The sequence below is a fragment of the Nipponia nippon genome, unplaced genomic scaffold (genome assembly GCF_047370975.1).
Source record: "Nipponia nippon isolate SJK-2023a ecotype South Korea unplaced genomic scaffold, ASM4737097v1 scaffold_7, whole genome shotgun sequence".
Lineage (NCBI taxonomy): Eukaryota > Metazoa > Chordata > Aves > Pelecaniformes > Threskiornithidae > Nipponia > Nipponia nippon.
The window spans coordinates 4,334,289-4,347,370 of record NW_028262391.1 but is presented as its reverse complement, the minus strand read 5'-3'; the positions used below and the strand labels follow the sequence as shown (position 1 = coordinate 4,347,370).

The 13,082-nt window shown below is 49.0% G+C and overlaps 1 protein-coding gene across 5 annotated transcripts in view; it reads right to left on the bottom strand.

Moving 5' to 3' along the window:
- TNIK (TRAF2 and NCK interacting kinase) overlaps positions 1-13,082 on the bottom strand; it is a 164,991-nt gene that overhangs the window by 133,549 nt on the left and 18,360 nt on the right. For all 5 annotated transcript variants that reach the window (XM_087738403.1, XM_087738406.1, XM_087738407.1 and 2 more), the window contains exon 2: positions 2,970-3,035. In XM_087738403.1, the coding sequence (XP_087594529.1) occupies positions 2,970-3,035 (66 nt within the window). The remainder of the gene's footprint in view (positions 1-2,969; positions 3,036-13,082) is intronic.

Sequence of the window (13,082 nt, the reverse complement as noted above, 5' to 3'; positions counted from 1 at the left end):
CAAAGCAACTTGTGCAGCGAGCTTCATCCCGGTGCCTGTGCTTCAGCAGAAGGGTGCACTCCCCTTTGGGAGCTCTTAACATGCACCGGACTTGGCCAACAGATCTTTTCTCCTACAAGCAAGGAGAAGGCATGTGCTGTGGCAGGGGCTCCCCAACTTCTCCAACACACCAGATCTTGAGGTTGGCTCCATGAACCACTGCTCTCTGATGGCTCCTGTTACTGTGGTACTACCAGACTTTTCTCAGGCTCCCCATGCTGTCAGGCTCTGATACCATTCAGTCGCCAGAACAACACAACCGTGCACTTTATCCCATGGGATCAATGGGAGGTTTGCACCTTGCATGTGTCCCTCCAGGTCCTGGGCAGCCCAGCTGGTTACCACCAGGACACCTGTAATCTCCAACACAAATATGTGCATGCCATTTTGTGTTAGAGCTGGCTGCTAAGTCAGGTTTTCTGGGGGAAACATCAGGGCTGCAGTCCTGTTTCGGCAGTCTTGCAGCATGCAAACATAAGATGCTCTCCGCTGCCTGGAATAAGCATCTCACTTCTGCCTCTTCCCAACGGGAGAGCTGCTCTGCTTGCTTCGGAGAGGGACCAGCGAAGGGGAGGTGATGCTCACCAGATAACCTGGCAGAGAGCACAGGGGTTGGACCTGCAAAGCCCAGGCTAGGAAGCCAGCACCAGAGCGGGCACCACAATGAATTACTCCTTTCACATCTAAAAATATAACCAGAGGCACGCACAGCCTCTCAGAGGACAGTGATGGTGCACCAGCACAGAGGGGTGGGAAAACCCCAGCCAAGAAGGGTTTGAAACAGCAGTGGAACAAGCATCTCATTACAGAGGACACTGCTCCTAGGTATGGACCACTTCTAAGGGCTGTTTTAGAAGGGAGCCAGAAGGTCTGTGTGTCATGAAAGTTGATCCACTTGTTTTGCTGCAAGAGATAAATACAGCAGTGGTATCTGGAAGAAAAGACTCGCAGAGATCTTATTTCCCCGCTAGGTTTTAGGGTGGGACACCATACACAGTCATGTATGCTTTATATCAAAGTCTCCTTTTGTTTACACAGCGGGTGCTACTCCAAGACTTCAGTTTAAGCAAGCTCTGAAGTCAGTCTTAGCCTGAACTCATACCTCAATACTTACTAATTTGGTTTGGACAGCAGTGTTCCCCACCCCATCACCATCCCGTCTGGCACCGGTACTAAGTGAATCACACCGAGGACAATCCAATTACTCCAGCAAGTTGGAAACAGTTAAGAGGAGGGTTTTTTCTTGTACAGCAGCAGTAAAAGGGAACACAGAAATGTTCACCTCCCAGCAAGCCCACACGTGGATGTTTCTGGGTGGTTTTTCCCCCCTTTGAGGTAACACACAGACGCACCGAAAGAATCCAACACAGCAAGAGGAAACCCGATCAGCAGCGCCGTGCAACCAGCAGCGCCAGCACCAGCCAGCGTATTTCCCTTTTCTGCTCTCCACAAAAACATGACGCTTTCAAAAGGCCGTTAAAGGCGCATAGTTTCCACTGATTGTTAGAAATATGCACCAGTTAAAATTAGGTCACCCTCTACCATTATTTTAGCAGCTGAGAAGAAAAACAGTTCAGAAGGGAGCTCCCATGGTGGGGAGCGCACGGTGGAAAAACAACCAATACCAGAGGGGAAGGTTCCCTGGAATATATCCCGGAATATAAGAACAGTTTTGGTGTTTTGTTTTGTTTTTTTTTTCTTTTTTTTTTTTTTTTAAATTTATTCCAGTTCAAAAATTCACACATCTGAAACTCCAGAAGTTCCAGTTCATCTTCGGTTCACTTCAATCCCTCGATCCTCATACTGACGGGATTAGCCTACAGCAGCGGGAGGATGGGGAAACCAGAATTCAGAACAAATATTTCCTGACAGGTAGCTCTTTAAGCACCTTTCTCTTCTCTTCAGCATCGCTGTCTTTTACTGCATGACAGGCAAGAGCTATGCCTTCCAAGCAACCAAGTAAGAGCACACAAATATATTATTTTCTATAGTCAAAAGAGAATATGGGCATGACAGGTAAACGGGATCCCTGTGTGCACACACACACACACACGAGTGCACAGATATACAGAACTTATGCCCACGCATACAGAAGTTTCTGGAGAATGGGGCCCAGGGGAGCTTTTGTCTCCCAGCATACCCGAAATATTTGGAGAATTCCTCACGCAACCGTGCTGAGAAACATCTCCCCACCAATATACTAAGTGCAGATAAATTCAGACTTTGAAATAATTCAGTCCTCCTCCAACCACACAAGAACCAGCCACAAAGAAAAACCCACCAAGATGCCAAATTTGGGAAATCCCCCAAGCTAAGAGGTGTTTGGGACAGGTGATGTAATTTAGCAGGGGGTGGACATTTTAAACATTCTGGTAAAGAAGTTCCTGGGTTTAAAATTCTGTTCTCCACAGTCCCCTCGCTATGCTCATCTGGAGAGCTGCTTCCAGATGTTTATAGAAATTTAAAGGAAGCCTATTGACTGTTGTGTTTTTTCTCCTGCAGCAGGCTTCTGCCGGTAGAAAGGGCGGCAGACAGCCTGCGTGCGAGCAGAGCACTAGACTGTAGCAAACTCATTTGGCAGCCTATTGCAGCCATAAACTCAGCTCTTAGAAGAGATCAAGATTTATCTATTAAAGTGCAGACTTTTCACTCCCTTCTCATCATATAATCAATAAAAAGCAACTGGGGGGAGAGGAAAAAAAAAAAAGGCGATTTATTTTTTAGTGACAGTTTCAGAACTAATATGAATTGCTTATTATAAGAGCTCTGGGTGCTACACGGTACTTGCACACAAGACCAAAAAGCCAGAGTTCAGCAAGGCTTCTTGTCAGGCCTGAAACAGGTCAAACTTAGCCAAGATGATGTGCTGGGATGCTCCATGTTCAACACATGGCCAAGGCAAACGGGATCACTTCAGGTGGAGCCCTTACCTTATAGACCTGCCCGTAGGTACCATTGCCAACAAGCTCCACCAGTTCAAAGATTCCTGCAGGATCCTAGGAGAAAAGGAAGAAAGAAAAAAAAAAAAACAACTTATTTAATAAGCAATACTTGTAGGTTTCTGCAAAAAGAAACACTCAACAAAGATTAGCATTTCACTGACAAATGTTTTGAGTGTTTTAAGCTTTTCAGGCTGCCCAGGGATTAGCAGTACAGTGAGGACGAGAAGCATGGCACTGCCCGGTGGCAGCCCTGCCCGGTGGCAGCCCTGCCGGCGCAGGCAGCCGCAGCACCGCTGGCAGCACAGCTCTGCCCAGCACTGCCCACCTCCAGCATCTGGGCTGCCAGATACCAGGCTGGTGCCTGTGAGCCAGCCCTGACCCCTCTGACTGTCATCTGCTTGACTTGTGAACGCTCAGTGTATGTTTTAAATGCAATAGCAATTTTTTTTGCTATTAAAACTTAGGTTTTCTTATGCATCAGCTTTGCAATAAAACAAGCTAACTGGTGGGATGTCACTTTGGGGCTTAAAACAGGGTTTATTCCTGAGGTCAGCAGCATTAGCGTTACCTGGCCTAAATGTCATTTTTGGTTTGGTGCATCCTGGCCATGGACGTTCTGGTTTGTCAACTGAGATGAGCAGATCTAGGGCAGCGCTATGTGAGGACACAAGGACTTGGAAGGTGACACCGAAGCACCAAAACCCATCCCCAGCCCCCCCGTCCGCCCGGTGTGTGCCCAGCTGGGGGAAGGGCAGTCGCACACAAGCGCACACGCGTGCAGAAGCCGGAGCGCACCCGCCGGCACAGTGAAAAGACGATACAAGCCAAGAGGTACGAGGGAGGGTGGGGAAAGAATAAACCAGCGTTGCTATTTTCTCCTTTTGGTGGGTTTTCCCCTTCCAGAAGCTTTATTTATACTTTTCCGCTCCTCCTCCTTCTCCCATACTCATCACTCCAATTTCAGATAGCGCGATCCCGCTGGAAGCCGGCGGATGCAGAGACTTCCCAGCACCACGGGGGTCTCCCAGCACCCACCCGCCCACGGCACGGGTGACCCCAGCACCCACCGCACCGCCAGCCTCCCTGCTGGGTTTTGAGTCACTTGAACTACTCAACAACTCGCTGTCCCAGCGAGCAAAGGGCTGCCAGTTGCGATCCAAGAGGATACAGACGGGTCGATTAACTGCTCTAACAGGCAAAGGAGGATCAGCCAGAAGCTCTCCTTGGGAGACGGGAGAGGGACATCCACCACTGTGGTATGGACATAGAGGTTTCATTCATTACAAAGCCTGCATCAGTTCAAGATGATTTCTGGGTCCAAAAGTCAAACGCTGGGTCTTGGTGAGCAGCTGAGAAGCAAGGTTCAACACATTAATAACACCGCAAGTCAATTAATCCAAGTCTTGATGTGACTTGGGCACCTTTCCGCCCAGCCCAGGACGTGCGCTGCCGCATACCTGCTGGGGTTCGGCACACCTCCGTGCTAGGGTCACAGCGATCCCTCTGATCCCCCCATACATTTAGAAATGCCACATCCCTCTCCTGCCTGTTTCTCCATCGTACGCGCTGTCTCCTCGGGCTGCCGTGTGGGAAGGCCCTGGGAGCCCAAGCTCAGCCTTTGGTGGTACCATCTGCAGCAAAGGGCAGGGAAGCTGCTCTGGAAGGCGGCTTGGAGACCACTGAGGACACGTCTGCCCTGATGCAAATATACCCCAACAAACCTTCAACTGGACACCTGGGCAACACGGGTGAAGCTACGGCACCACAGGTTTCTAGCACCCAGCATCTCGGCCGGGTGCAGACGTCCCGTGGCTTTACTGCCTTGGTACCAGGTAGGGAAATGCCACGAACGGATGGGAAAGGGAACCGGTGGTACGCTGGGTTTCCACAAACCGGGTGAGAAAGGAGGGGGGAAACATGGCAGCAGCTGCTCTTTATTTTTTGAGTTTCTTTCCTAAGCGTTATTCTCTGCAGTGCTGAAACAGCTCTGGAAGAAGCTTTTCCAGTGCTACAAGTATATCTATTTTTGAATATTCACTAGGAGATTAAGGGAGAAGAAAGCTGTGCCTGGGGCAGATGATCAGGAGGTCTGGAGAAACATCCAGGGAAGCAGCTGGCCATTTCTGATAAAGAGAACCGCTCTTCACAAGATGTTTTCCAACCTCTTTCCACAAATCCTCAAACCAAAGAGTACCCCCTCCTGCCATCCCAGGTCACGTCTCACTCCTCTCGCACGTGCAAACGTCAGGCGTGGTGCGGCTCCACCAGGTTGACCCGAGTCCATCCATCACTCGGTTGCAGACCCACCAGCCCCGTGCCTGCCTCCACTGCCACCACCCCGCTTTGGCCGGGGCAGCTTTGTGCGAGCCCGGGGCAGCTCGTGCACCAGGAGGGCTTTCCCCCACCGCTCCCACCATCCACAGCTCCCGCTCCAGCTCCCACCCGCCAAGCAGTTTCTCTGCTGCAGGTCCCCCCTCCATCCCGTTTCCTCTCCGCGTTTTTTCCAGAAGCATCGCCAAGGTAACCGGGCATCTCGCAGCGCGGTGCTGAGTGACACTTCTCCCCTGACTGCTGGCACAAGCCGCCCCATCGCAGCACAGCCATGGCAACACGCCGGGAATGCCGGCAATGCGCCGGCAGCGAGCTGATCTCTCCTCCCAGCCACGCTGCCCTCCTCAGCCCATGCCACAGGCAGTCGGAGGGACAACGCTGCTCACCAACAGCCACTCTTTGTGCCCAGGAGTAATGTGTTGTTAACAGCCTTTCCAGAAAACACACAGCAGAGGATGGGGCAAGCAGAGGGGAAAAAAAAAAAAAAAAAATCCCTCTTTCCACTCCTGGACTGGCTCTTATGTGGAGATGAGCTTTGCATCTTAATGGCTGCTGGGGAACAGGCTGTCCCTGGTACTGGGGAGGACATCCTACACCTGGCACCCCACAAAGCCCCAGCTGAGATGCTTCAGGAGGGTACCAGAGAGCAGCGACAGCAGCTCGGGCAGGCTGGAGCGGGCAGCGAGGGAGGAAAATAGAGAGGCACGCTGTATGGGGGCTTCTACGTTAGCTAGGGGAAAAGAAATCCACCCTGCCGAGCCCTGACGGGGACCAATCCAGGCCAAGCAGGGAGTAATCTCAGACCAAATATAGCCTGCGCTGCAGATCAGGGCTCACAGCAGTGTGCTGCGTTGCACTTGGCTGGAGGTGGCCTCAAAGCTCATTACAGGCAGCTGCTTCCAGCCTGGCACCGACCACCTCCTGCCGATGCCCTCTTCCCCATCCAGGGGGGGACGCGCGGTCGGCGCGGCTGTGACCCTCCTGCTACGGCAGCCGCCTCTTCCCGCACCCCAGACTGCCTCCACAAACTGCATTTGTTTTATTTTTTTTAACTGAAAACATCCAGACTAAATAACAAGCCCATAAATAAAAGGAAAAAATTGAGGTGATCTGTTAGTTTAGGAAAAGAAGATGCATTGTTTAAAAGGGGGGGAAAGAACCAGTATTTAAGACAAACTCACAAATAATTTTCAGCTCTACATTAGCTTCAGGCAGAAAAAAGATTTTTATGGTTGTAGTAGCACCAGGGCTCCGCTGAGAGCCCTTCCTCCATACGAAGGTGCCGCCGGCCCCAGCGCGGCCGCTCGCCCACCACGGCACACAAAGCCTCGTTGAGGAGGATGAGTTACTTGGGATTTGTGCCAGAAGACACAGGAGCAAACTCAGGGATGGGGCTCTTCATAGAGCAATGAAACACTCAACGAGAGGATCTTTCAGCTGCTCATGAGATGAGAAATGTTTTACATAGTGGCACCTGTGGCAAGGGCTGCGCAGACCCGGTGGTCCTCTGGCCAGGGACGGGCTGGCACCCGAGCTCTCCTGTGCCGGGATCTGGCCCTACTTCCACAGCTGCAGCCAGGACAGGCTCAAATTCAAGTGCAAAATTGTTATGCTCCTCACCCACCTCCCAGGAAAATCCGTGGTACTAAAGCTTCAGCGGCTAAAACCTGTCTGAGACACAGAACAAGGCAAGAGTGTCATCTTTTCCAGCAATATCATGGGGGGGGGGAGGGGGGAAAAGCTCACTTATTTCGATAAACAGTATATTTAAAACTGCTGCATTATCAGAAAAAGGACTTCTGTATGTGGATGATAAAGCAGGATGTATCCAAATTTCAGCAACAAAACAGGCATCTCTTTTGAAGGACTTATCGGCGTGGAGCACGCAGCAGCGGGGCTCGCAGCAGGAGCACGCTCCTGGTTAAAACCGCTCCGCTCCGCCTAACCCAGACCCCGCAGAACTAAAGCTGAAAGACGTCCTCGCCTACACCACGACGCCTCAACAAGTCCAAGGCACAAAAGAGCCAACACTTTCCTTGAAGAGACTATTTAGAGCATAATAACAATATCCAGGGTTAAGTCAGCTAAGGGTTGAGGGCTGCAAGTGTGTATCAGTGTTGGCTACGGGGACCACTGAGTTAGCACATCACCAGTTAGTTGCCCTTAAATATGGCCGTGCAAGTCCACAAACACAAGAAGCATTTATGTGCAGTCTGTACACCAAACTTGCTCGTTTTCCTTGAAGAATCCTCATTTTTCTCCCTTCCAGCCCACACAAAAGGTATGTAACAGAAAGGGTTACATGAGGAGACAGCGGAGAGATGCTTGGGGGAACCGAGGGGCACACCAATTAAACCACAATTGCTGTGAACGCACAGGAGGGGAAATGAGAGATCAGAGCCTCTATAATCATTGTGCACTTAGTCCCCCAATTCTGAGCAGCTAATGACAACTTCCAGCCAAAAATCATGGAGATAACCAGTCGTTAAGCAAATGTTATAACCCTAGAGAAGGAAAACACACTGCATAAGTGGCGGCAGCACACAGTTATGGGTCAGTAACAGAGGAGCATCCCCAGGCACTAGTTAGCTGAAGCAACTCCATGGCACTAGCAGAGTTTTGGGTTTTTTTTATCTCCACTAAGAGATTAAAGCCTGTGCAACTAACGTTCCCAAACATCAGGATTTTATGAGCCTCTGCCTTAAAGCTCCATAATAAAACAACCTCAACAGGAGATCCCATTAAACTGATCAGGCATCCTTAAGAACCAAAGCAGGCTTACAAAGCCATTTACTCACGACCCTCAATACCAGACCCAGTGAGCCCTGCCCGCGTGCAGGTGCCTCCGCTTAGACAAGTCCTGGCAGTCACAAGGAGAGATTTTGGCACTGGGAAGCACCAAAGGGTCATTCTTCCCAAACACTCGGCTCCTGTAAATTAATGGCAATGCCCTGGCACGCAGACAGCACAGGAGAGCCGTAATCCCAGCCAGCATCACACAGCTCGGCACGATGGCAGCGGGCAGCACTCTCAACACAAGTGGTTGTCTTGAGATGTAGCGTACATACACAACTGGCTCTTCTAACCCCACCAAGCTCCAACCAGGAGAGGAAGATCATCAATTCAGAGTGTGAGAAAGGCTTTGCGAGGAATACAGGAGAGACAGAAAAGCCCTTCAGCAGTACAGTCCAATACGTAAAAATGTCATCAGGGAAATGTATTTCTGATTATGCAAAACGTCACTATGAGGAATGACTATAAGGATCAAGCCCTTAGTTCACATGCTATATACTTGCCCAGATTTTGTTTCCCAAGGCCAAATGCCCGAACTGGGCCACGCTCTGTGAAGCCATCCTTCATGTTAGCAAAGTCAGAAGCTCTGTAGACAGCCATGCCTACCTCCCAAGCATCAGGACCCAAGTTACCTCAAGCTCTACAAAGTCAACTGCTATTCCTTCTGAAGCCACATCAACTCACCCATTTTGCCATACTTTTTACACTGACTTCTACAGCAGGAATTGAAGCACTTGTACGATTTGACAAAACAAGGTCCATATCACCTTGGGGAAGCTACCCCAAATGGCACGTAGTTTGCAGAAAAACGGAGGGGTTTGAAGACACAGTTGCTTTTTAGTAATCAACTAGTTGTCTCCATCTCCAAGGCAATTGTAGTTAACAGCCCTGTGAGTAATATGAAGATGGACTGCACAAGCCAGGAGAGGATTGCTAACAGAGCTGCAGACAACAGCAAGCAAAGCAGGAAGGCAGAGGCCAAGGCAACAAAATATTGATCGAGTTACTGGGAACTTCCAGAAAAAGAGGTTGGGGACATTACCTTTTTGAGCTTCAAACACTGCCTTCCCATCACGCAGACATAGCCCTAAGCCTGCCCATTAATTAAAGCAGTGCAAAAAACCTCAACAGGCTGCCGAAACCAGGACAATGGGTATTTTTGAGATATTTTCCTTCAGTTATAAGCCAAGTAATGAAGCAGAACCATGCTGGACTACTGGGTGCTATTCAGCCCTCACGGGGATTGCTTAATCTCACGTCTTCTCCTCCTAGCTTTGCTACTTTTCCCCTCCTTCGCCCACCCATCCAGAGACTCACAAGACAAGCTATCATCAATGCCATCTACCACTGCACCTCCTGCCTACTCAAGCAATACAAGCTGCTCTACTTGGAAGAGTAATAAGGAACTCGTCGAGGGTTTTGTTTTCATTTTGAAGCAGCAGTTTGTCCTCCCTCACCCCCAAACACCCAGCTCTGTATCTTAAACGAAGATGTTAGTCAAGAAACAACACTCCTATACAGCATAAGAAAAACTGTTGTCAAGGCTAAGTTATTAACAGGAGAAAAATTTCTTCACTTGACAGCTGAGAGAAGCCTGTTTACAAACCTATTTGAACCATTCCTCTTCAGCATCTCACAAGGAGCCGTTCCTCCAGCCCCTGAGAGCCACTTCTGTGCTCTGCCCATCTCCTCTTCCCAAACCATAAATCAACTCTCCTGAGTCTCCAGCGCCCCTCTCCCTAGCTTCTTGCTGCAGTAAAGCTCCAGTCACCACACATGCACCTCTTTCCTTTCCAAAATGTTAAGACCTTCTTATAGTTTGGCAACAGCAAAATTAAATAAGAACTAATCACCACATTGGGCTTTTCAGTCAATAAAGCTGGATTACTTCTTCAACTATAACCTGTTCAATTTAAGACGCAAGTGTGGATTTGTAGCCACCAGCCAGCAAAGGTACAGCCAACATCGCTACTGAAGGAAGAAAAGTAAAAAAAGCCCATGCGCATACGCAGTCCAGTCCTGCTTGGTCCTGCTGAGGCCAAGCCACTGAAGCTACAATATATTGACCTCTTCCAGATTCGCTGCTCACAGACTAGCACCTGGGCACACAAAATCAGAGTTGTTCTGACCTAGTTTCTCCTTCCTACCATGTCAATAGAGAAAGCAGCCATTCTGTACACCCTCCACAGATATGAAACATGGGAGCTCCAAGCCAGTAAGGAATGCATACAGACCTGGAAACAAAGATTTTCCAAACCAAAATGATGCATTTGTACCACTGCAGACAGTGGGTCCCACAGATGCAGTAGTGATACCGGGAGAGGACAGCCATGACTGCACTGACATATATAAAGCTAACCTTCCCCAACAGAGCATGCTGGAGCAGCCCAGTCTAAGGAAAAGCCATCCACAAGCTACACACTTACACTAACCAATACAAGAAGGGTCCAAGCCTCGTCCCCATTCCTTCAAAAGCCTGACCTAAGCATCGCTAGCAACAAGGTGACTCCATCTCATCCTGATGTCACTCAAACAAGAGGCAATGAGTTTTGACTTGAAGCTAATGAAGATCAACATCTGGCCTCCATGAGTCTCACCATGGTAAGAAGATGCTGACTGAGATATTCGATAACTTAAGACAATACAATTCTACTTATTCTTCCTCTGAAGTTGGACTCCTTCCAAATCAGACAATCCCCTCTCATTTTTAAAGCTCTACAGTACATCCCCTAGATCCCCAGGAGGGAATCCCCGAATTGTTTGCAGTTGTATGATAAGCCCTCCTTCAGTTCACAGAAGACTGTTCATCTAGAAGAGTTAGAAGTCAATCAGTCCAGAAGCACCAGCAAAAGCACTACTGCTAAGTGAACCCTGAGGTTTTCAACGCCGTGTTAGATGAATGCAGCCTCAGTACAATCAGCCACTTCAACATACGCCTAATTCAAGCACACAACTTCAACAGGACAATATATAAAAGGCTTGGCTAAGCTCAGTGTCTCTAAAAAGCTACAGTGCCAATTATAAATCATATCTATAGTCCCCAGAAGATCTAAAGTCACTACTAGTATTGTACCACACTTCTTCGGATGCAGACATCAATTAGAGCACAGCAGCTGGACGCTCTCCTCACTGGAAGTCACTTATCTGCAGTTTCAGACCAATAAGATATTATTCCTAAATGTTTAGATCTCATCCCTCTGAGAAATAAAGAGTTTCACCTTGGCCAGCAAATGTTTGCATCAAGCTGAAATTGCTACCTACTAGTAAATGCTCTCAAAGGTTTATGGGGTCTCGGGGGAGCTGGTTTAATTACTTACCAAAGCAGCTGTTTTGGGAACTACAGCCTCTTAACACACCACTCCTAGAGGCACACTTTGAAAAGCAAGGTTGCTGCCAAGCTCACACCAAAAGCAGAGAGCCCTCTCTCGCATGCAGGCAGAGCTTCAGCCTCCAACAGCAGGCCACATCTGTGGTTTGGTCTGTGGATGTCTGTAGGGGTGACGGCTCAGAAGCCAGCCTGCACCTTTCCAAGTCACTGCAGACTGGACATCCCAGCTTCTGCAGCCCTCACAGGAGGCTGCTGAGGACAGCCATCTGGGATTGCCTTTGGCAAGACAAGACAGCCTTGCTCCTTCCTTGTAGTGAGAGTTGTGGCCAGAGGAATGCCTTAAAATGGGAGAACTCCTCACTTCCAGATGCATTTAGGAGCAAAAAAAGCAAGGCAATCTTAAAACCCTTTGCTTTTTAAAAGTAGGATGGTTTTGCAACTCTATGTCTGTTTTTCAGGTATGGTTGAGGACGTGGGCTGAGCTGACCAGGGAAAAGTTGACAGGAGTGAAATGGTTGTGTCATTGCGGCACCAACAACCTGCAGACTACAGCCTTCAACAACAGGGAGCTGTGCAACAACCAACACACAGACTGGGCACGTACGCATGCACGCCAAGGAGCCTCAGAGAGACTTAAAGCCAAGGGAGAGCTGCGAAGGCCTCTGGGCCAGAGCTGTGACCATTCGTGTTCACCCTGCAGCAGCAGATGAGCGGCACAGCCAAAGATACCGCACCTGGGAGAGCTTGGTCTTGTGGAGCTGCTGGGAACCCTCCATGCCCTCTGGACAGAGCAGGAGCTGGAGTGAGGCGTTGGCCTTAAGAGAGACAACGTGGGTGGAGAGCCTTGCCCATCAGAAATCACCACATCCCAGTTTAAAGTGATTGCCATTGCTTTTTAATATTTTGTTGGAAACCAGGCAGAGTCCCTATATACATGCCCGGAGAAACATCACCTTCCTGCTGGATTCAGTTGAGTTTCTCACACCAGTCCAATTTTCACACATCATCTGGAGATGCAGTTATCTGCTGGTTTAGTGCTTTTCAAAGAGTTTACCCTCTGCCTGTCACTCTTCATCAGCTCCTTACGGTTGGTTCTGCAAGGGCTGGTTAGCAGGAGAGGATCAGATAACTCTCCATAGCAATAGTTTCAAAAAAGGACAAAACAGGGAGCAAATCACATCGAATTATTGAGCATTCAACTAGTTGCGGAACTCTGCAAGATGCAGCCAATAGACTGTAAAAAACACAACTATACTCAACAAGCTCCCAAAACTGTGCATTATAAACACATTTTTTCATAGAATTGTCTTGACAAAGCAGCAAAATTATTTAAAAGAATATCAAATACATGTTAATGTGCGTGTTTCGTATCTGGAAAGACCTTTCTCACCCAAGAGTTAACAAGTTGTGGGGAAGGGGGAGGGAAGGTTTCTCACCTTTTTCCTACATTTCACAGGCTGCCTCGAGTAATGCCAGACTCAGCAGGGAGTCTGAAGGTTTGGTCTTGACAGACGCTCACTTAAACTGGGGGGGGCAACAAGGTCCCACAGCAAAAAGCAAGCTCCTGCCTGATGCATGCCAAAAAAACGGTCTGAAAGTCAGAGCCAATCCACAGTCGCTGAAATGATTTGCAATAGGTTTTTGCCAGG